Source organism: Triticum aestivum, chromosome 2B, assembly GCF_018294505.1.
Source record: "Triticum aestivum cultivar Chinese Spring chromosome 2B, IWGSC CS RefSeq v2.1, whole genome shotgun sequence".
In the NCBI taxonomy this organism is placed as follows: domain Eukaryota; kingdom Viridiplantae; phylum Streptophyta; class Magnoliopsida; order Poales; family Poaceae; genus Triticum; species Triticum aestivum.
In genome coordinates this window covers 669,013,672-669,037,555 of record NC_057798.1, presented here as the reverse complement: position 1 = coordinate 669,037,555, position 23,884 = coordinate 669,013,672, and the positions used below count along the sequence as shown (strand labels likewise).

At 42.5% G+C, this 23,884-nt stretch overlaps 1 protein-coding gene across 1 annotated transcript; it reads right to left on the bottom strand.

The window, feature by feature from the left end:
* Positions 1-14,972: 14,972 nt before the first annotated feature.
* LOC123039378 (uncharacterized) lies at positions 14,973-17,462 on the bottom strand. Its single transcript, XM_044462573.1, has 5 exons — positions 16,833-17,462; positions 16,478-16,725; positions 15,828-16,208; positions 15,174-15,330; positions 14,973-15,083 (listed from the first exon to the last, which is right to left on the bottom strand). Exons 1-5 carry the CDS (start codon positions 17,460-17,462, stop codon positions 14,973-14,975), a joined length of 1,527 nt encoding a protein of 508 aa, XP_044318508.1.
* Between the last annotated feature and the right edge of the window lie 6,422 nt (positions 17,463-23,884).

Below are 23,884 nucleotides of genomic sequence, written 5' to 3'. Positions count from 1 at the left end.
GCTTTGCGAGTTACCAAGGCAGCTTTCAGCAGCTCCAGAACCTCAAAGTTTAGCAACACCTAGAGTTAGCGAAGCGAGTTTTACGATTTGCAGCAAAATGTATATACTGACAGACAGAGAATGACAACCTGGGGTTTTGTGAGAGCGATTTCTTTCTCCAAGTGGTCCTTTCTCTGAGTCTTGGCCCCACTGACAACCTGCAGAGTGCTCGCCAAGGACAGAGGGAGAACATGCAGATCATCGGTCACCATAAATTTCCGAGGCTCCTGCTTCACATATCCTTCTCCATTGTCACGCCCTCCATTTGGTGATTTTGGATCGCATCCAGGATGGTCTGGGGTTCTTGCATTATCTGGGAAAGGTAAAACAGAACAATTAGGATGCCGAAATTCCTGGTGAAAATAATCAGTATTCGCAGTCACCTTGCTTACATGGATCTTGTTCTTCAACTTGAAGTAGCTTACTAGTGCCGCAACCAAAGAAGGGTGCCAATTTAGGGGACAGTAGCAAGATCCGGCATTCTGATCTCATGCATTCTTGAGCACTGCCATTTATACTGCCGTACAGATTGTCGAGACATCCTTTTGATGCGCACTTACCATATGTCTTCATGATGGATCCAAGTGGTATGCAAAGTAGGCCAAAGAGAAGGTCCACAAAATTGGCACCAACTTCTGCATACAGCACCGATGAGTTGTTCTTCGTCTGAAGAACCTTTATCTTGACATCGTTCAGGTTGGGATCGGCATTATTTCCTTGTTCAGGATACACGTTCTCCGTGAGAATATCAATGGCGGAATCATCGGACGCGATAGCAGTATCGAAGTAGTGACTAGTTAAAGCGTTCTTGGACGTTAATGATCTCTTAAGCAGGCTAATCATCTGTAACAGATGGATCACATACATGTCACGTATGAGTTCTAACGCGAAGTAGAATGTTTTGCAAGTGTCGGATCATATTGCTGAATATATAAACAGAGTTCAGATATGCAAACCTTGTCTGAACTAAGGTGGAGAGTCCTCTGCTCAAGACTGGAGGGATCCTGCACGTCGAACTTGTCGAAAAGGGTCAACATGAGAGACGTCGATGCCGGTGCAACTTGGAAATCGTCGGTGACGATGAACTTCGCGTCTCCTTTGACAAAAACTCCGGCATCGGAACCAGCAGCAGCTGTAGCAGAGCTCTCCGGCCTCTCCCCGTCGCGCTTGGCGTCGTCGACTCTGACATTGAGTCGACAGCATTGCTGCGCCGCAGCGTTGATGGGCTTGAGCAGCATCGCCTTGCAGGCTTCAGTTCTGAAGAAATCGGCGGAGAGTCCCTTCACGCTCTTGTACAGCTCGTCGAGGCATCCGACCTGCGACTGCTTGCCGAGGAGGCGAACGACGGTGCCGAGAGGGAGCGTGTGGAAGCCGAAGAGCACGTCGACGAACTCCTTGCCGGACTCCGCGAAGATCACCCTGCTCCTCTCCTTGTCCACGAAAACCTTCACCTCGATCGTCGGATCTACTCTCGCCGCCATGGTGGAGGTGATCCGGTGAAGTGCGTGTGTTGAAGAGCGTCGTCTTGGGGATTAAATATGGAGAATGTGTTCTGCAGCCCAAACGGCAAGCATTACGAGTAGTGAAGTCGGAGCAGTTCTTTGTCGGAATTAGACTTTTGATGATTTTGATGATGGCACTCATTCTTCGAATTATTTCCCACGGGGGAGTGGAAAGGATGATTTTGATTGGAGTACTTTTGTATGTGCGCGCGTGTGCGTATGTGTGTGCGCGCGCGCGTGTGCCGCGTCTATGCACGTGTGCCCAGGTTTGTGTCTACGCGCGCACCGAACCAGTTAACGGTGACGATTAATCTTGAACTTATTGGCCCTGACATGGACGGGCCGGCGATTAGGGAATTCATGGAGCTGTGGACTCGTGTTGACGCGGTGCACCTCCGGGAGGGAGTGCCGGATGCGATCACCTGGGCGTGGGAGCGCAATGGGAGGTATTCTGCCCGCTCAGCATATGCGGCCAAGTTCATGGGTCGAGAGGTAGTCCCGACGGCCACGGTGACATGGAAGAACCGTGCCCCCCTGCAATGTCGTTTCTTCCTATGGCTTGCTGTTCGCAACCGATGTTGGACCTCCGATCGTTTGGCCAGGAGGGGCCTGCCGCACCAGGACACTTGCCCACTTTGCGACCAGGAGGAGGAAACGATGAACCATATCATGCTACAATGTGCTTTCTCCAGAGGGTTCTGGTTCCAGATTTGCACGGCGTTGGGCAAGCCAGGATGGACCCCCGCACCTGATGACACACTGCCGGACTGGCTGCTCAACAAGGCTATTGAAGGAACACCGGATAAGGACGTGAGAACTATCATCATCCTTGCTCTTTGGGAGCTATGGAAACATCGCAACGGGATCGTTTTCGACGGAGATTTCCCTTCGCTTGCTAGACTAGTTCGTAGGTACCTTACTAAGGGTAGAACCTGGAGGACGGCGGGCCTCATAAGGACGGACATGGAGCCCTTCTTCGAGCGGATTCACATGTGGGCAATGTTAGGATTCGTAGAAGCGTCTCAACTGTCATACATGACAGCCCGCGATTATATATTGATTGGGGCGAGGCCAGCTCTCGCAGAGGCATACATAATTCGGTTGTAACAACTAGAAGAGATACATGGAGATAAGGGAGTACAAAGATAACAAAAGAAGATCTCCCTAACTACCTAAGCTTGTACGCCAAGTTCCGAAGCTTGTACGCCAAGTACCTAGACGAGCCGTGTGACAGGAGTCTGTTTAACACCCCCCCTTAATCACAACTGGAGTAGGTTGAGATTACGCCTGAATTCCTCAAAACTTCTGGTTGGCAAGGCCTTGGTAAGTCCATCTGCAATTTGTTCCTTGGAGGGGATGAATCTGACATCCAGCTGTTTGTTTGCAACACGTTCTCTTACAAAGTGAAAATCTATTTCAATGTGTTTGGTTCTAGCATGAAAAACTGGATTAGCAGACAAGTAGGTGGCACCAAGATTATCACACCATAAGCAAGGAGATTGGGCTTGTGGCACTCCAAGCTCTTTGAGCATAGACTGAATCCAAATAACTTCTGCTGTTGCGTTTGCTAGGGCCTTGTATTCTGCTTCTGTACTTGACCTGGAGACAGTAGCTTGTTTCTTGGCACACCATGAAATTAAATTAGGACCATAAAAAATAGCAAAACCACCTGTTGATCTTCTATCATCTAAACAGCCAGCCCAGTCAGCATCTGAGAAAGCACTGACAAGTGTGGAAGATGATCGTCTGAAGGTAAGACCTGTGGTCAAAGTGTTCTTTATGTACCTTAGAATTCTCTTGGCTGCTGTCCAATGAACTGTGGTTGGTGCATGAAGATATTGGCACACTTTGTTAACTGCAAAGGAAATGTCAGGTCTGGTGAGAGTTAAGTACTGAAGACCACCAACTAGACTTCTGTACCCAGTGATGTCCTCTTGAGTCAAAGGTTCTCCTTCTGTCAAGGATAGAGTCTCTGAGCTGGATAAAGGTGTTGGTGAAGGTTTGCAGTTTTTCATCCCAATTCTACTCAACAATTTGGTTGCATACTTAGCTTGTGACAAATGAATACCATTGTTTATTTTGTTCACCTCAATGCCTAAAAAGAAATGCAAGTCTCCCAAGTCCTTAAGAGCAAATTCAGACCCTAGGTCCTTGAGTAAGGCTGAAACTGCCCCATTCGAGGAACTAGTGACAATGATATCATCAACGTATATGAGGACAAATATAAAAGTTTGATACTTGCTGTAGATAAACAAGGAGGTGTCAGATTTCGATGGAACAAAACCAAGTGCTTGAAGCTTCATACTCAACCATGAATACCACGCTCTGGGTGCTTGTTTTAATCCATACAGGGCCTTGTCAAGCTTGCATACATGGAATGGTGCATTTCTGTCTTCAAACCCAGGAGGTTGTTTCATGTACACTTCCTCTTCCAGAACACCATGAAGGAACACGTTCTGTACATCTAGCTGTCTAAGACTCCATCCCCTGGACACAGCAATTGACAGGACCAAACGTATTGTTGCAGCTTTAACTACTGGACTAAAGGTGTCCTTGTAGTCTATGCCATACCTTTGCTTGAAGCCCTTGGCTACAAGTCTTGCTTTGTATCGATCTATCATATCATCAGATTTTTTCTTGATTCGATACACCCATTTACAATCAATCAGATTTCTGCCTTGCTGCAGAGGCACAAGATGCCATGTCTTGTTTTTCTTCAGTGCCCTGATTTCATCATCCATGGCTACTTTCCACCTGGAGTCATCAAGAGCTTCTTTCAAAGTGTTAGGTTCACCAGTAGTACACAGCATTCCAAATTTACAGAATTTTTTTTAATTTAGGCGAGAAGTAACTCCCCTTTGGAGCCTAGTGCGTGGCGCCATACGAGGGGTCACAAGATGTTGTGGTGTAGGCGATCCAGGTGGTGGTGTCTCCTCTACGACAGCGTCAGGTGCTGGCGACCCCAATCCCAAAGGGGATCTTGTCGCTGTCGCGGGAGCAGGCGACCGCGGCTCGGGCGACCGCGGCTCGGGCGACCGGTTCACACTGGCGGGGCCAGGAGATGCGGGACCAGGGGAATCTGGTGCTGGACCGCATGTCCCATCCCGCCACGCGTCGTCCTCCTGTTGGCGCGGTTGGGCGTTGTCGCGTCTGCAGCTGGTGGGCTGCATACAGCCGCTCGCGGTTCCACTGTCCATACTCGTACACGCGGAGACCGAGGAGGGACCAGGTGCTGCAGTTGTAGATCCCGGCGCAGATCGACCTGCTGCATGCAGCGGTGATCCCGGGGCGGATCTGCCTCGTGCTTCGATGTTCCCAGTCGGGGTACACATAAAATAGTGGCCATTTCCACTATTGTTTGCACTGTTTGGACCCAAATTTTCTTCTAAAGGTGGATCTGCAGCAAAACACTCAGGCAAAATATGATGAGTAGTCAAAGGTTGATCAGTACTATTGTTTTCACCCCCTTGATCAACACCGAAAAGAGTAGTTGGAAGAAGAAGAATTTCTTGTCTTAGGAGGGCACCGGCATTGGGATGAAGGGTTTCGAAGGGGAATTTTGTTTCATCAAACACAACATCACGAGAGATATATATTCTACCCGTGGCAACATCAAGACACTTGACCCCTTTGTGTTGGGTACTATAGCCAAGGAAGACGCACTGTTTGGATCGGAAGCTGAGTTTGCGATTATTGTAAGGACGTAGGTTTGGCCAACAGGCGCACCCAAACACGCGGAGAGAGGCATAATCTGGTTTAGTATGAAAGAGACGTTCAGTTGGGGATTCATTGTTGATGACTTGGCTAGGTAAAAAGTTTATAAGATGAACCGCAGTTAGGAATGCTTCATCCCAAAACTTTAACGGCATAGATGCAGCAGCAAGAAGGGAGAAACCTACATCAACAATGTGCCTATGCTTGCGTTCAGCGGAGCCATTCTGTTGATGAGCATGGGGACAAGACACGTGATGAGAAATTCCTATTTTTTGAAAAAAGGAATTTAACTTCTCATACTCACCACCCCGGTCCGATTGCATGGCGATGATTTTGCTATCAATTTTTCTCTCAACTAGGGCTTGAAAGTTGTGGAATACTTGAAAGACATCGAAACGTTTTTTAAGCAAATAAATCCACGTGTACTTGCTGTAGTCATCAATGAAGCTTACGTAATATGTGTGTCTACCAACGGAAGAGGGGGCAGGACCCCACACATCGGAAAAAATAAGTTGCAAGGGTTTTGTTGACACACTAGTAGAAATAGAGTAAGGCAACTGATGACTTTTTGCTGTCTGACAAGCATCACAAATAGTTTCACGATCATGCTCACCGACAAATGGGAGCTTATGTTTGCTAAGAATTTGATAAACAATAGAAAAAGATGGATGGCCTAAACGATTGTGCCATCGTTTTGAAGAGACCTTGAAGGCTCCATGAACTTGTTTATTGGACTTGAAAAACTTGGGAATCAATGGATAGAGACCTTGCACACATCTACCGCGATAGAGGACCCTCCTCGTGACCTAATCCTTGATCAAAAAGAAGAATGGGTGAAATTCTATGAAGACACCATTATCAAGAGTGATACGATGAACAGAAACGAGATTCTTTGATGCAGCGGGAACATGTAAAACGTCTTTAAGTTGGATATCACAATGTGGGGTTTTAACAGTAGACTGACCAACATGACTTATCATCATACCTGGAGCATTCTCTCCCGTGCTGATCTGATCTTTGCCGTGGTATCTCTCATGCATGGTCAGCTTCTCGAGATCTGAGGTGATGTGCTCGTTGGAGCCCGAGTCAACATACCAGTTTGAGTCGGGACTGCCATAGGAGATGTCTGCTGCAGCAGCAACACGCTTCTTCTGAGAGTTGTCCTCTGCATAGCGCCATTTGCATTCTTTTGCAATATGGTTAGTTTTTTTACAGATCTGACATTTATTTTCATATTCTTCATACCCAGCAAAGCGACGCCCTTGATTGTTGTTGTAGAAAGGACGCGGAGGGCCGTTGTTGTTGTAGTAGCCCCCGCCGCCACCGTAGTTGTTGTTGTAGTTACCACCGCCGCCGCGGTGGCCGCCGCCACCGTTGCTGTGATTGTTGTTGTAGCCGCCGTCGCCGTCGCGGTAGCCACCATAGCCACCGCCGCTATTGCCGTTGTTGTTGCCACCCTTGGAGAAGCCGCCGAGGTTGCCTTTGGAGAAGCCACCGCGCCCTCGAGAGGCGGCGTTGGCGGATGTTTTGAAGGCACCCGATCTAGAGCCGTGGAACATCTCCACCCTTTGATCGAAGTTCGACACCATGCCAAACAGATCATCAACGGAGAGAGGCTTGGTGCGGACATCTAATGCAGATATAAGAGGTTGATAGTCCATATCGAGGCCAGAGATGAGAAAAGAGACTAACTCCCCCTCGAGAAGCGGCTTTCCAGCCATGGCAAGTTCATCTGCAAGCGCTCGCATCTGACCAAAGTAGGCTGCGGCAGATTGGGAGCCCTTTTGGGCATTGGAGAGAGCAGCACGGCAATTGTTTGCACGTGATCTGGATTGAGCCGCAAACATATTTGCGAGAGAGGACCAGATGGCATGGGATTTTTCTAGGGAAGCGACCTGAACTAGGACTTCTTTGGAGAGGTTGCGGAGCAGATATGCCACAAGCTGTTGATCTTGAATCAACCAGGCGGAGTAGGCTGGGTTTGGTGTGGTTTGATCTTTTCCTTCTACGTTTTTGGAGGTAATGGTGGCTGGTGGTTCTGGGATTGTTTGATCAAGGTATCCGAAGAGACCTGCCCCTATGATCTGGGATCGGGCTTGGGCTCGCCACAAGACATAGTTTGTGCGAGTAAGAGGTTCTGAGATTGTATTGTTTAGGCCAGAGGAGGTGATTTGGCTAGAGGAAGACATGGCGATGGGAGATGGGCGAAGGTTGAAGATGATGGCTAGATGAGATGGAAGAGGGAGGCTCTGTATACCATGTTAGGATTCGTAGAAGCGTCTCAACTGTCATACATGACAGCCCACGATTATATATTGATTGGGGCGAGGCCAGCTCTCGCAGAGGCATACATAATTCGGTTGTAACAACCAGAAGAGATACATGGAGATAAGGGAGTACAAAGATAACAAAAGAAGATCTTCCTAACTACCTAAGCTTGTACGCCAAGTTACCAAGCTTGTACGCCAAGTACCTGGACGAGCCGTGTGACAGGAGTCTGTTTAACAGGCAATGGACGAGACGTAGAGCTAGTCTAGGGTACGGTGGCGAGGGTGCTTTGTAGTGCCCTCGGTGGTGTTGGTGCGTTGTAACAACCCCGGTGGAGGGTCCGTGTACCCCTTTCTTCTTTAATACAAGATACCATGCTATGCGTATTCGAGAAAAAAAATATAGGTTTCTAGGTATAATGCGTCGGCGGCTTATTCTGGTGGCAGCAGTGGTCGTTCGGCTGTTCATGGATCTCGATATGTTTTTTATTATATTTGGTGTTTTATACTTTCGGTGAATCTTTATAATAGATATGATAACTTCGCAAAAAATATAATATAGATTTATACAGTAAAAAATTATATAATTGCCACCGATCTGTCCAGAACCTGATGCTGCTGCCATTGCCGAGCGAGCATTGCAGCCCGGCATTGAAGATCCCTTCTGCATCTATAGGGAGGCCGAGGTTGAGTCCATTCCAAGGTTTTTCATCAGCTACCTTCTCATACCAACACCACTTAAGGAGCAGAGCCTGATTTAGAAGTGCAAGATTGTGGACTCCGAGCCCTCCATAGATCTTGGGCGTGCACACAAGTTTCCAGTTCACAAGGCAGCTTCCACCCTTGGCCTCATCATGCCCACACCAGAAGAATCCACGCCTAATTTTATCAATGCATGAGATGAACCATGCCGGCAGGTCCAACACAAGCATTAGGTAGATAGAAGTTGCTGTGAGTATTGAGTTTACCAATATCAGCCTGCCTGCCCTTCGGAGATAGCGAGCTTTCCAAGTGGGTAAGTAATCAGCGGTTCTGTCAATGAGAGGCTGGAGAGCAGACTTTGGAAGTCGCGTGACAGACAGAGGCAAACCCAAGTAGGTTACTGGGAATTCCTTGACTTCGCAAGCGAGAATTGCAGTCACATTGTTGATGTCCTCCTGACGGCAGCGAATAAGAGAGATGGAACTCTTGGCCATGTTGCAGGATAGGCCAGATGCATGCCCAAAGGCCTCCAGCAGTTGCACCTCAGATTCAGCTTCTAGCACCTTAGGCTTGATCAACAAAACCGCATCATCTGCATAGACGGACAACCTGTGCTTGATTCCCCAGCAACTCAGCGGCTGAAAAAGATTGCTTTGCTCCCCTTTGCGAAACAGTGCAGTCAAGGTATCCATGACAATGACGAAGAGGAGTGGGGAGACTGGGTCGCCTTGTCGAAGACCACACGCGTGCCAAAATTTCTGACCAGGGCTGCCGTTGATTAGAACGCGAGAACTAGCTGAAGAGAGCAGCATGGCCAGTCTAGCAATCCACTTAGGCCCAACTCCACGATGCTTGAGAAGATTGAGCAGGAAAGCCCAATGCACAGAGTCGAAAGATTTTGCTATGTCAATTTTCATCATGATGGCAGGCACTTGGCGACGGTGAAGAGTCTTGATCGATTGTTGCACCTATATAAAGTCATTAACAATAAGCGACACAAAAATTAATAATGTTTTCTCGTACTAACAACTTGTTTAATATTTGCATGCATGTAGTCATAATAACACAGTGCTACTTTCTTCTCGTTTCTTTCTTGCATGCATATGCTTCTATAAGGGAATGGAGAGAGTACTACATTAGTGAACTTACAAAGCAGTCATTAAATATTAAATTTTACCTTGGGACCTATAATTTGCCTTGTATAAGGGAATGGAGAGAGTACTACATTAGTGAACTTACAAATCTCATCTCAAAATTTTGTGGAAGGAAAGGTGAATCAGATTCCATCTAAGTATATATAATTCTAGAATGGTTCTTCACAGATTTCTTTTGATGGGTATATTTATTTTAAAGCAGCAGATGCTTCTCTTGTTTTTTTTTTTTGTTTTTTTTTGCAAACAGAGGGGACAAGATACATGCTATTTGCACTACTACACTTCAGGTTTTCAAAATATTTTCAACTGGACAAATCAATTATATATAAGACAGTGTCATACATATGTTGCATTCAGATCAAAATTTAATCTCCCAATGGATTGAAATTTGAAACCTTAAGTCCTGTGATCTAAGTAGCTTATGCCTGGTTTAGAGCATCTCCAATAGAAGATATAGATGCAAAAATAACTAACTTTTGCATCTTTGAGACCCAAAAATCTCAATCCAACAGATGATATAGATGCAAAAAATTACATCTCCATCTTCTGGAAATGTAAAATACAACATCTTGAGATGTAAATATATATCTCCACCTACAAAAGATGTAAAAATCACGGTTGTACACCAACTGCCAACCGCTCCCTTCCCTTCCTCCTCTTTCCACCCACCGCCACTCCGATTCGCCGCTATCCCCACTGTCGTTGCCCGCCCGCGCCAGATCCGGCCGTGCGCCACCCCTTCGCTGCCACTCCGCCGCTCTCCGCCTCGAATTGCCGCTACACTGCTGCTACTCTGTTGCCCCTATTCACGCCACCGCCACCCTGATTCATCGCTGCTCTGACCCCCCCCCCCCCCCGCCGCCGCTCCTCGTCCTCTCTTCGCCTCGAATCACGCTGCACCGCACCCGTGAGCCTGCCTGTGCTGGCCTTGTTGCAATCATTGCTAGAGCTTACGTTTGTTGCATTTGAGGACGCACTTGAACTCTTGGAGTTCCCAGGAGCCCATAGCGCCCTTCATTCGGCCTTCCTGTGCCCAGCACACTCCGCCGTGCTTGGTGGTTGCTGGCGGCCTAACTAGTTTACATCTCCATTTACATCATCTATTGGAGTTGGACTTTTACATCACCAATTTACATCTTCTGTTGGAGTTGCCTCTTTTTTGAGGATGTAAAAATCACTTTTTGAAGATGTAAATTTTTACATCTCCAAATTTACATTACTATTAGAGATGCTCTTGGTCTACTTTTGAAAAGTGTCTGCTAATTGAAATTTAAATATTTAAAGAAATGAGAAATTCAGTAGTGATATTCATTCATTCGATAGTTTAGGGATCATTTGGAGCAAACACTAATGAAAGGGAGTAGGGGACCAAGGGATGTGGAACATTCCAATGGGTACAGAATTCATTTAGCTTTTGAGGCTGCAACAATGGATGGAGGCGAAGCGAGGCATAGTCAGTATTTATTAACATATGAATGGAAACCATATTCTCTAAAGAAGTTTTTGCCCCGTTATATATATAAAGCAACAATCAAATAAAGTACATGCCCGAATGCTACAAGATGGTGAGCAAGCCCTTATACCATGTCGAACCCAAGATAGCTAGCCTGATCACAGAGGACACATGCAACTACGCTACTGGAAAAAAGTACGTGAAAGACCGATTACAACTCCACGCTACACCCCATAACACATAAGCTCCTCGACAACGCCCCCAGGAGGGAGAACGGCTCAAAGCATCACCACTGCTGAGTCCTCAACGGACAAAGGTTTCACCCCCAACCCAACTACAGAGAGGAGCACCACGACAACGTCTTCAAGAAGAGAGCAGCTCGAGCATCGCCGTCATCGGCAACAAAGCACAAAGCTTTCGCTCAACACTTCCCGACCACAAGGCCTCTAGGACAAGCACGACGAGACCAGAACTCCAGACCGGATTGGGGCACACTAGAGACAGAGAGCGCTCAAGCCATTCATCGCTCCACCTCTTGCCGCTCACACAACCATGAGGGAAAGTCACCACCTCTGTCATGGTGCCTGCCAGAGAGCCCACCATGCAGACCACCACTCAAGGCTGCCGCCCCGCCATCCAGGTCTAAAACACCACCACTACCCACACCACAGTGCACTCACCATGGTAGGAGAAGTAAAAGGTGTCTCCTTTCAATCTAAGGCTGCTTAAACGTCTCAAATGTATATATAATTTTTTATTGTTTTATGCAATTATAATATCACTTTTGAATACTTTTTATTACAATTTTATTATTTTCTTGGACTAACCTATTAATTCAGTGCACAAAGTCAGTTGTTGCTTTCTACATGTTTTTTACTTTTTAAGAAAATCAATATCTACGAAGCTCAAAATACCATGGGGATTTACGGTGATTTTTCCAAGTATGGAAGATTCCAGAAAGTACCAGGAGGAGCCAGGCACCATAGCCCCTAGCCCCCAGATGAGGTGTCTGTGTGGGGCCCCCTTGCACCGCCTTACATTGATTCCTTCACCCATAAATCCAAATTTCTCGAAACCCTCCATACAATTTTTTTCGCTGCCGCAAGTTCCCTTTCCGGGGAGATCCAGTCTGCAAGGCCATCTTCATCCCTTGCGGCCACCATGAACATGTATGAGTGGTTTCCTGATGATCTTAGGGTTCATACTAGTAGCTACAGAGCATCCTCTCTCCCTTGTGATTCAATACAAAGTTCACGTGAGCCGCCTCACAAGATCGGGGTTAATATGATGTAATCAGTGGTTATGTTTGTTGGGATATGATGAGTTGTCACTTTATGATTGATTGTTCATTGAATTATATTGAATCTTTTGAAATTTATTTGCTACATAATAAAGTAGCCATGCATGTTTCGCTCTAGTTATCATCTCTGGCCAAGATTGATAGCTGGTTCTTCTGACGAAGTTGTGCATGGTAGTGGGTTCAATCTTGGGATGAATTTGATCCCGGTGACAATAAGAGATTGAACATGTATTGTATTGTTGCCACTAAGGATAAATTATGATTCTTTATTACACTTACAGTATAGTTTTATTCTCTACATTGTGTCATCATGCTCTGTTTGATGTAAACTTAGTACTTCGATCTACATGCTCGATACCGGTCTTGGGGTGAAGTATAAGTTGTAGATTGATACATCTCAAAGGTATCTATAATTTTTTATTGTGTCATGCTATTATAATTTCACTTTTGAATACCATTTATAGCATTTTTATTATTTTCTTGACTAACCTATTAATTCGGTGCTTAGAGGCAATTGTTGTTTTCTGCATGTTTTTGGTTTTTCGTCGCCACATGATTCTAGGAAGTGCTAGTACTTGTCGGGGTGCCAGCCAGGGGCTGACCCACGTGGGTAGGCCGCGTGCCCCTGGCCACCACCTTCCGTCCATTCTCCCACCTATAAATTCCCTATTTCCCAAAACCCTCACAGCGAATTTTCTCCGATTTTTTCTGCCGCCACATGTTTCTGTTTTGAGGAGATCGATCCGAAGGCTTGTTCTGGTATTCTGCAGAGCTGGTATCCATCACCAGAGGCTTCTTCATCAATGTGCTGCCTTCATGACCATGTGTGAGTAGTTCCTTTCGGACCTTAGGATCCATAGCAGTAGCTAGATAGCATCCTCCGCCGAGGGTATCCCAGACATTTTTTGACATCCCCATACCTTCCCCATGGCCTAGGATATGGGGATTTGTGGACAACTTGGACAAAGTGGGGATCCGTTTGGGTGGCTTTTTCCTTTTCTCTCCTGTCCAAGCAATGACCAGGTTGTCTGCCTAGACGTTTTGGGAGGATTTCAGTGGTCCGGAACCGCCGGACACCTCCATGATGAGTCATGCTTCCTCCAACGTGCTTTCTACGTTGCCATGCTCTATGTTGACCACAACTGATCATTTTGGTCCAACCTAGGTTGGAGTGTCTTTGGTCCGGTCCTTGAAAACAGGGCTGCTGGCCTGGTTTGTCCGGTCCAATCCAAATGACAGCCTGGTCAAAGACCGGACCGGCCAGACAGTGTTCACCTTATCAAGTGTCATCCATCTTACGTGCACCTCGGCAGATACATACTCGCTCCGTCCGGAATTACTTGTCATGGAAATAGATAAAAATGAATGTATCTAGAACTAAAATACATCTATATACATTCATTTCTCTGACAATTATTTCCAAACAGAGGGAGTATATGGTAATTGGTTGAGCTGCCTGTCAAATAGGTTGCGGGATTAGGTCCTATCCGCTCTATGTTGGGTTGTATGGCTTTGTCCTAATAAGGTTTGTTGTTTTTAACCCTGTTCAAGAAGTCATCCTATTAACCAGTTAACTTGCCGGTTAATCCCTACTCATAGGGTCACCGAGTAGCCGATTAACTGATTAATCGCCCGAGTAATTGATTAAATGGCCGATTAACTTGCCGATTAGCCTATTAATCCCCTACTCACCAGCTAACCGAGCAGCTACCAGTTAACAATTTCCTCAACAATTGTTTTTAATAAGGATTATCAACTCTATTGTGGGTTATGTACTTATATATACAAGTTGCTTCATATTATACTTAATACTACTCCCTCCGTTTCTAAATATAAGTCTTTAGAGAGATTTTATTATGGACCATATACGAAGCAAAATAAATGAATCTACACACTAAAATGCATCTATATATATCCGTATGTGGTCCATAGTGGAATTTCTACAAAGACTAATACTCCTTCCGTCCCAAAATAAATGTCTCAACTTTGTACTAGCTCTAATACAAATTTATACTAAGCTCAAAACACTTATTTTGGGACGTAGGGAGTATTTAGGAACGGAGGGAGTAGAAGCATATCTGCGCTTCGCGGCATCGTTTGCCTCCGAGCGTCTCTAGTGATCTCTCTCATTTTTCGTGTGTTTATATAATGTTGTGGCTATTGTTTTTAAGTGGATTTATCGTCCTAGGATTGCGCCACATCCACAAGAACGAAGGCATGGCCAACAGAGGAACAAAGAAATCGAAGGCTCTGACCAACAAGCAAATGCAGAGCAACAACAATAGAAAAAACCATGAGACATCACCACCAATAAAGAGACAGGTCACAACGTGAGAACGAACCGTAGCACCCCCGCATTAGCACAATAAACCATAACCCCCAAATCCACCAAATTGAAACGGAAACATGTCACCTAGAACCCACCGGCCAAACTCCTCATCAACAACGGATCTCAGGAGTCAAGATGACATGACCCCTTCTCCTGGCCCATCCCTAAACCGACACTAAAAGAAGTATCAAAATGGAAGGGAAAACAAGGATGGTCGATGAACTAATCGAAATGGAGTCGCATGACACAAAGCAGTTCTTGTACATACTTGCTGGGCTTGCAAGAGATGTTGGTGGCCTCACTGATGGTGATGTGGAACCCAACCTGAAAAGTTGGGTATACGTCTTGACTTAGAATGTATAAAAACTTCCATTTTTGTAAGATATTTGGTGACACCACATTGTTCAAAGTATCTTAAAAGTTCAAGTTCAAGGAGGGGAGTTAGGACATACAAGTATGATTTAGCATCCAAACTTTCAGAAGAAGGGTTATCACGAAATAAATCGCCATTCCTAATATAGGCCGGGGCTGAGGTGAGGCAGCTTCTTCTTGTTCTTCGGAGGCAGAAGCACCGGGCTGAGAGCTTTTGGAGTCACCAAGGCGGCTTTCAGTAGCTCCGTCAGCTACAATGAAAAAAAAATCAACAATATCACCTACTGTTTGCAAATCAAACGATAACAACATGGCAGAACATTTTTGACAAAGATAGTAACCTGAGATTTTGCAAGGGTGACATCCTTCTCCACGAGATCATTTGACTGAATCTTGGCCTCACTAACTACTTGTATAGTGTTCTCCAAGGATAGTGGAACAATATGCAGATTCTCAGTCACCATGAAGTTCTGAGGACCACGCTTGACATATGCCTCAGACTAGCCATAGTGGGAGTAACTTCAGCAGTAACATCGAGTCCAACTCAGCAAATTTGCTTATGTGGCAGTGAGTTAATGAAGAGAGAGAGAGATAGTTATAGTAATTTAGCTAGTTACTGTAACATCACATGTCTCAATGCAATATGAGTCTATAACCTAATAAATGAAGTTTTGCATGTTACCACATTTATGTTACTACCCACTATGAAGGTAGTAACATAGTCTAGGGATATGCGTATGTTACTACTCCCTCCGTCTCAGTTTACAAGTCCTACGCGTATACCTAGGTTGCCAAATTTATCATCCTAATATAAACTATATAACAAAAAAATCATACCTTTGGAAAATAGAATATCTAAAGTTTATATTGGTATATTTTTTGTAATATATGACTTGTATTAGGTTGGTCAAATTGACGACCTAGGGGTACGTGCACGCCCTGTAAACTGAGAGAGAGGTAGTAGTGTATGTTACTACCCATTGTGGCTAGTCTTACCCTTGTCACTTCCTCCCTTTGCGGATTTCGGATCACATTCACAGAGGTTTGTGGTCTTTAAAATGTCAGAGCAATTGACAAAGGTATAATTTTTTCTCTCATTACAGTCGACATACTTTGAAAAACCATACTTCTTGATGCACTTGACACATGCCTTAATTTGTTGCTTCCTTGGAGCTGATTCTTCAGCTTGCACTATCTTAGTAACGCTAGAAGAAGTAAAGAAAGGAGCCAGCTTTGGTGATAGCAGCAAGCTCTGGCATTGTTCCCTGATGCATTCTTTAGCACTTCCATCTATGCTACTGTACAGATTACCGATGCATCCAATTGATGGCCACGAACCATAAGTCTTAATGATGGATCCAAGTGGTACGATCAGGCTGGTTGTAATGAGGAGTATCATATACTAGTATCAGCATATGATACTAGTGTATAATACTACCTCCCTAATGCATAGTACCATATGTTAGTATCATGTAGTACTCTATTTATTGTCATGCATGACACATAGTAGTATAGCATTTATTATGATACGGTATCATAATATGATACTCAACACTCTCTTTCTTTATTTAATTCTACGACACATCATCAAAATTGCTTAGTTGGCATACATGATACTAGCTATGATACTACCATTACGACCAGCCTCAGGAAGCCAAATAGGAGCTCCACGAAATCGTCATTAACTTCAGCATAGAGCAGCGATGAGCTGTTCGTCTGAAGAACTCTTATCTTCACGTTGTATAACTCATGCTCAGCATCATTTCCCTGCTTAGGATGTAAACTCTCCAGTAGCATCTCTAGGGCTGAAACATCATTTGAGATGGCAACATCAAAACAATGACCAGTTAAAGGCTGCTTCGATGTCAATGATCTCTTGAGCAAGTTAATCATCTGTAAAAGTAAACAGGGATTATAAGTCAAATACACGGAATATTGCCAATTTTATAAACAATAATCGGCATAGTTAGCCAGAAAAGAACTGCATTTGGATGACAAACCTCGACTGAACTGAGCTGGATCATCCTCTGCTCAAGACGGGTGGGATCCTGCACTCCAAACTTGTTAAAAAGTGACAACATGAGAGAAGTTGAGGCCGGTGCAACTTGGAGATCATCAGTGACGACAAACTTAAAGCATCCTTTGACAAAAACTCCATCTACCGAAGCAGTAGCAGCAGGGTCCTCCTCCGGCCACTCTCCAGGGATCTGTCCCATTACTTTGCCGCATTTGCAGAGAACGCCGGGAACGGAGCTAAACGAGCCGTCGGCCTTCGCACAGCAGCTCGTGTCGCCGCAAACATAGACCTCCCTGTGCTTGGTGTCGTCGACTCTGACCTTGAGGTCGCAGCATTGCTTCGCCGCAGCGCTCATAAGCCTAAGCAGCATCGCCTTGCAGGCCTCGGTTCTGAAGAAGTCGGTGGAGAGCTCCTCCACGCTCTTGTAGATCTCGTCGAGGCATCCGACCTGGGACTGCTTGCCGAGGAGGCGAACGACGGTGCCGAGAGGCAGCGTGAGGAAGCCGAAGAGCACGTCGACGAACTCCTTGCCCGACTCCGCAAAGCGGACCCTGTTCTTCTCCTTGTCCACGAAAAGCTTCAGCTCGACCGTCGGTTCTTCTTCCGTCGCCATGGTGGAGATGGTGATCGATGGGGGATGCGTGCTCTGGCCTCCAGAGTGGCGCCTCGGGGCTTAAATATAGTACTGCTACATGCTATGGATTCGGGAAGTTCACGAGACGTCACGTCTCAAGCGGAAACGGCGGATGGAACGCACTGGGCGAAGAGTCGGCCTAGCAGTTATGTGTAGCTCTTCGATTTCCACATGAAAGCTTCTGCCCGAGTACTACCTCTGTCTCAGTGAATAAGTCATTGACAATTTAACTATCTAAAAATGTATTATATGTGACAAAAAATATATATTTAGAAACTACATCCTTGTAGAAATCTAGTGATATACTTTTCATAACATATAACACATATTTAATTGCTCAAATTGATGACCTAGAACTATGCGAATGACTTATTCACCTAGACGGAGGTAGTAGTTTTTATCCCATTCACTTTGCTATGACTTCTGCATCGAATTACAAACGAGACTTCGATTATGGTCTTTATTTGAACAATTTAGCTCTATGTAGTTGATTCTGTGTGCCATTGCTCTTGCTTCAAGATTCGTGCATTTTTTCTTCTTTTGATCTGTTCTCTGAAGTGTTTGGTCTGTGCTAATTCGACTGGCCACACATTTTGGTCAGTCGATTCGTTAACATGATGATGCCCATTACTAGGTGTGTGACCCAGCATGGGCACTTCTATTCCTCGCGTCCAGAGACACAGGCACATGGGCCGGCCCAGATTCGCTAGAGGTTACATTCTCAGTTTTTGTTTACGTTTTTTCTTTTATCTTTGTAGTTTTGGTTATAATTTAATATATATATATATATAGGACGAGTATTGAAAAAATCTTGAACAAGTATTTGAAAAAATATTGTACAAGTATTTGAAAAAGTGTTGATCATGTGTATATAAAAATGTTGAAGAAGCATTAAAAATGTTGAACATGTATTTGAAAAAATTGTGGACAAGTATTTAAAAAATGCTGATCTTGTATAATAAATGTTGAACAAGTATTTGAAAAGCGTTGAACAATTATTTAAAAAATTTGAACACATATTTGAAAAAATATTGTACAAGTATTTGAAAAAAATGTTGATCATGTATATATAAATGTTGAACAAGTATTTAAGAATAAGTTGAACAAGTATTTCAAAAATTTGAAACAACTATCCGAAAAACTGTCAACAAGTATTTGACAAAATGTTGAACAAGCATTTGAGAAAATTTGAACAAGCATTTGAAGGAAAACCCGAAAAGAAACAAAAACCGGAGAAGAAAAAAAACAAAAGAAAGCAAAAAATGGAAAAGGAAAACTAAAAAAAGTGGAGAAGAAAAAACAAAACGAAGAAACTAAAGAAAAAACCAAAAGAAAAACAGAAGAAAATAACGTGGACACAAAATATGGGGACCGGCTTCACTCGCCTCAACTAAAAAAGCATCTCATTATCATCACCGGCAAGATTTAGGGGGAGTGGTTAGTAGAGCTAGCTTGCCAAGGAGAGCAGGGATCGAATCCCTCTTCTTCCCGTATGTTATTTTTCTTTTCTGCGCGAATCATGGGCCGGCCCGATTACTCGAAAGTCTCAGCAATAGCGCGCTCCGACCCAGCATTCCATTTGATCCGATAAATAACATCCCGCAGCCATCGCTTCATGCGATAAATAGTCGCTCCGACCCATCATTCCGTTTGTTTTTCTATTTTTATCTGTTTTTGCTCTTATATTTTATTTTAATATATTAGTTCGTTTTAAATTTTTATTTTGTGATTATTTTTAAATGTTGCGTCAGTGTAAATATATACAGATGAATACTGTACAATTTGTGCCAAAAATGCATTATCATATGATTAATATTCGCATATTAAAAAATGCAAATTCCAGTGCAAAGTTGTGTGCAAGTTTATGTTACTTTTTTATTTTCTTTCTTCTTATGGGGTAATACCAATGCTACTAATTCATTCTTCTTTTTAAAAATCATTATTATTATTATTACTTTTATTTTCTTTCTTTATTAAGGGTAATACCAATGCTGCTAATTCATTCCTTCATAGGAAACTTAGTTTTCGAGAAAATTCTACTATCATATGTTTATTCTTTTATATTTTAAAAAGTGCAAATTTCGTGTAAATTTTGTCATTGTTTGCTTTAGATTTTTATTATTTTTTTAAAGGGTAAAAACAATGCCACTAATTCATTCTTTCTTAGAAAAAATTATTATTTTGATTTTGTTGACTTTTATTTAGGTATCTTTAAGGGTAATACCAATGTAACTAATTACACTATAATATTCTTGTTCTTGCATATTTAGAAAAGCGCAATTTTTTGTATATAGTAGTGTGCAACTTTTAACATTGTTTGTATTAGTTTTTTTCTATGTATTCTCTCTTCTTAAAAGGTAATACCAATGCCATTAATTCATCATTAGAAAACTAATTATTATTATTATTATTATTATTATTATTATTATTATTCATTTTTTTTTGGAAAGTAAAAAACACAGCTACTAATTCCTTTTTTCACTATAGAACTTCATTGTTTCGATTTTTTTACTCTTTTTTTCTTGAAGGGTAATACCAATGCCACTAATTCATTACTTCTTAACTTCTTTGCTGAAATTACATTATAATATGTTCATTCTTGCATATTATATAAATGCACAAGTTCTGTGTAAATTATGTGAAGTTTTATCATTTTTCTTTCTTCTTAAGGATAATATCAGTGCCACTAATTTTGTCAGTGCCACTAAGTATACACACAATTAGTAAACTATATGTGTGTAGTAGAATGCAAAAAATACACCATTATATGCTCATTCTTTGAATATTCAAAAAGTGCAATTTGAGTGCATGCTTTTTTTTCATTTTCTTTCTTCTTAAAGGGTTTCATTCTTACTTAGAAAACTTCATTATTATTTGTCTACTTCTTTCATCTGAAAGGGGTCATTCTTCCTTAGTAAACTTAACTATTTTGAAAGTCTTTAGTTATTTTTAGTTTATTTCTTCTGAAAGGCTAATACCAATGCCACTGATTCATTCTTCTTTATAAATTTTTTTAGTTTCTATTCTATTTTTTATTTTGATTTAGTTTTATTAAATTTTCCTTTCTTCTTGAAGGGTAATACTAATGTCACTAATTCATTCCTTCTTAGGAAACTCTTTTGTTGCGAAAATTCCGCTATTATATGTTTATGATTGCATATTATAAAAAATGTGTGTGAATTGTGTGCAAATTTTGTCATTGTTTTCTTAGATTTTGTTTCAATTTCTTTCTTCTTAAAGGGTAAACCAATGGCACTAATTCATTCTTCCTTCTAAAACTTTGTTGTTTTTTTAGTCTTAGTTTTTATTTTATTTCATTTTCTTTCTTCTTCAAGGGTAATACCAATGACACTAATTTATTCTTTTAGAAATATTATTTTTTGGGAAAATTACTCTATTATATTCTTGCTTGTTCAGTTTCTGTGTTGACTAAGCCCAAGAATTTGGTGGGCTTCTGAATTTTGATTGCAAAAGGTTTGTGTTCCTATCTTTTTAGTATGTGTCTCTTTTTACGGGGTATATGTCTTTATTTGTTGATACTCACTTGTTTTTTGTCGTATTACGGTATTTTAGCTTGAAAAACAATACTATTTTAGATAAGATTTTTAGCGCGTTCGTTTATCTATGGAGTAGGTTCTTCTTTGTTCATGTTGCTAACCAGATAATGATACATACGGGTAGAGGGAGGGAGTTTTTTTAAAAAAAACTTAGAGGGAGGGAGTTGGTTTGAAGCTAGAAGCCAAGGATATACGGTGCTGCATGCGACGACACAAGCAATGGAGCCACCTAGTGTTGCATGCATGGAGTGTCGAACTACACGTATGAACTTTTCTGCATGGGCTGGGCGGGATGCTTTTCCACTCGCGTAGCTCGGCCGGTATCTAGCCAGTTGTGGAGAAAAAGTGACTGGCACGAATTTTAAGTTCAGTCAACTAATCCCTAGCCACTCCCTTGTTTGAACTTTGAGCGCACCTTAAGCTATTTTCCAACTTGAAGGCGTTTAGCTACATGTAACTTTGCTATGTCGCCTGGAGCCCATTCAGATTTATGTTTTCTCCAGAACTCTGAAGGCCATATATTAATGATAAAATCAAACCTTACAAAATCTTGTTTACGAGAATAAAAAATTATAGACAAGTCCTAGGAGAAATCCGTGTTGTCTCCCTTATGCATCCATCCGTGGCGCTCTGAGCAAAGCTCGTTGCTGACTTAGGCCACCGTCTCAGTGAAGCAATCTTGTTGAAACCCACCAGAAAGTCCTCGATATAGACCAGAAGACATCTACGATCATGACCTGGACAGGTCACCATCTTGGAGAACTTGGCACCGAACTGAGCTACAAATTAAGCCCAACTTTAGCCAGACAAAGGAGGAAAACACAAACCTCGTCAGTTTCCCGAAGGAGCTCAACCAGAGAACAAAAACCTTCCACAACATCATCACCTATGTAGGACGCCACGGATCGCTAGACAAAACAAAAACAAAAACGATGCCCCTGAATGAAGTTACACACATGATGGACATGGCTTGCTTATCATTGCCGATGGCACTATCGATTCATCACCGCCAGCTAGACACTTAAGACTTAACTCTAATTAAAGCTCGGTTGACTATAGACTATAGAGACAACCCAAGGTCCTCCCACCTCGTCGGTGCTAGAAGGCACCGAAAGGCAAGGGGAACCGACATCTGCGGAGCCCTTTGAAGGAAACCTAGCACCATTTTTTTCTTGAAAGGAGCCCATTCAACTTTAGAAAAGACCTGATCAGTGTCACACAATATGAAACAGAAGGAAAGTTCGACATGAACCTGCCATATTCTCGCATGTCAATTGCGATGCCCCTATGAATTTTAAAAAATGCTCAAAATATCATTATAAGTGAAGGTCCAATTTAGTACATGTTGCCTTCACAATGAGTTGATCAAACATCTGTTTTCAATGCAAGTTTACGCAAGTTGTTGGTCCATAGTCAACATGGCCTCTAATCTTTGTTCACCCATAACGAGGGTCATCTCCAGAAATTTGAGGCCTCAGGGCAACAATCAAAAATTGGGTCCAATTTGTTTTTAAAAAATCATATAACTAAAGAACATATGTACCTAAAGCATACTATCAGTTTCTTATATAATTGCAAGTTTTTTTATTTTTTGTGCACTATTTGGATATGTATCTAAATTAATTCTAGAAAATTAGTAGAAGGGCATTAAAACAATTAACTAACCCCATGCTCTACCAAAAAGCAAAATCTGTCTAGTATCTCTTGAAATGAAATCTCCAGTCATATTTTCATACTAAATCATTTCTAGGACATCCTTTTCAAGTACTATTGTCGCCAATCCATTGAGTATTTCTTGTGTCATAGTAGATCGCAAGTAGGACTTCAACAACTTGAGTTTGTAAAAGCATATTTCCACAGATGCAACCGTCACATGAATGGTCAACAAAATTTTGTATGCAACTACAACATTAGGATAGATTAAGGAGTGTTTCCTTAAATAATTCAGAATATCAAGAGGACCCATAGATTTTTGAAATAAACTGTGGAGAAAAATTATCTTGTAAAATAATTCAACCCCATCAATATCTCCACGCTTTCCACTCTCAAGTGCATCTTCAAGGTTAAGACAAGCAGACATCGTTCGTGTCATCCAATGATCGCAACCTAACTGAAGTACTACCCCTGTCTGGGTTTATTAGTCCCATCGTATTTCATGCCAAATTTTGATTGTAGATTTGATTAACAAAATATAGGTTGTATGTCACAAAACATTTATTGTTGGGTTCATATTCTAAAGAGGTTTCTAATGATTCTATTTTGTGGTAGATTACTTTTTTTATTAGTTAAATCAAAGGTCAAAGTTTGACCCATAATACAAAGGGGACTAACAAACCCATATGGAGGTAGTAAACAAGAAACCAAATGTCTTTCATATCCCAGATATTGTTCAAATCTAATAGTAAAAAAATTATTCAAATCTCGTGCTAAATGAAGTTATAGTTTGATCAACAACACGTGTAAAATAATTGAACCTAAATGAATCCTCTACGGATTCTGAATCAATAGATGCAGCATCGGCGCCCTCATCAAAATGTCTTTTCATTTTGATTTTATGCTTGGTGTGGAGTTTCAGATGAATATCCATCTCCATTGCTATTTTTATCAAGCATAAAATTGACTAATTAGTGTGTAATAAAATAAGAATCAAATATAACTGATCGGGAACAAACTTAGTTTTTGTCATACTCGTAACCTAGCACTGGGGACAATCAAATTCATCACCGGTTCCAATATAGTAATTCATAGGTTCATGGACACATAAGTTTGCCCTACTCCTATTCTTAATCTAGTGACAAGAATGTCGAAATTAATCAATTACAAGGCTACTAGTGACCATTAATC

Coding starts and splice junctions, on each gene's coding strand:
- LOC123039378 (XM_044462573.1), bottom strand. CDS start 17,462: ATGGCGACGGAAGAAGAACCGACGGTCGAGCTGAAGCTTTTCGTGGAC. Junction 16,726..16,832: donor TCCAGCTCAGTTCAGTCGAG/GTTTGTCATCCA, acceptor TTACTTTTACAG/ATGATTAACTTGCTCAAGAG. Junction 15,084..15,173: donor TCACCCTTGCAAAATCTCAG/GTTACTATCTTT, acceptor TTTTCATTGTAG/CTGACGGAGCTACTGAAAGC.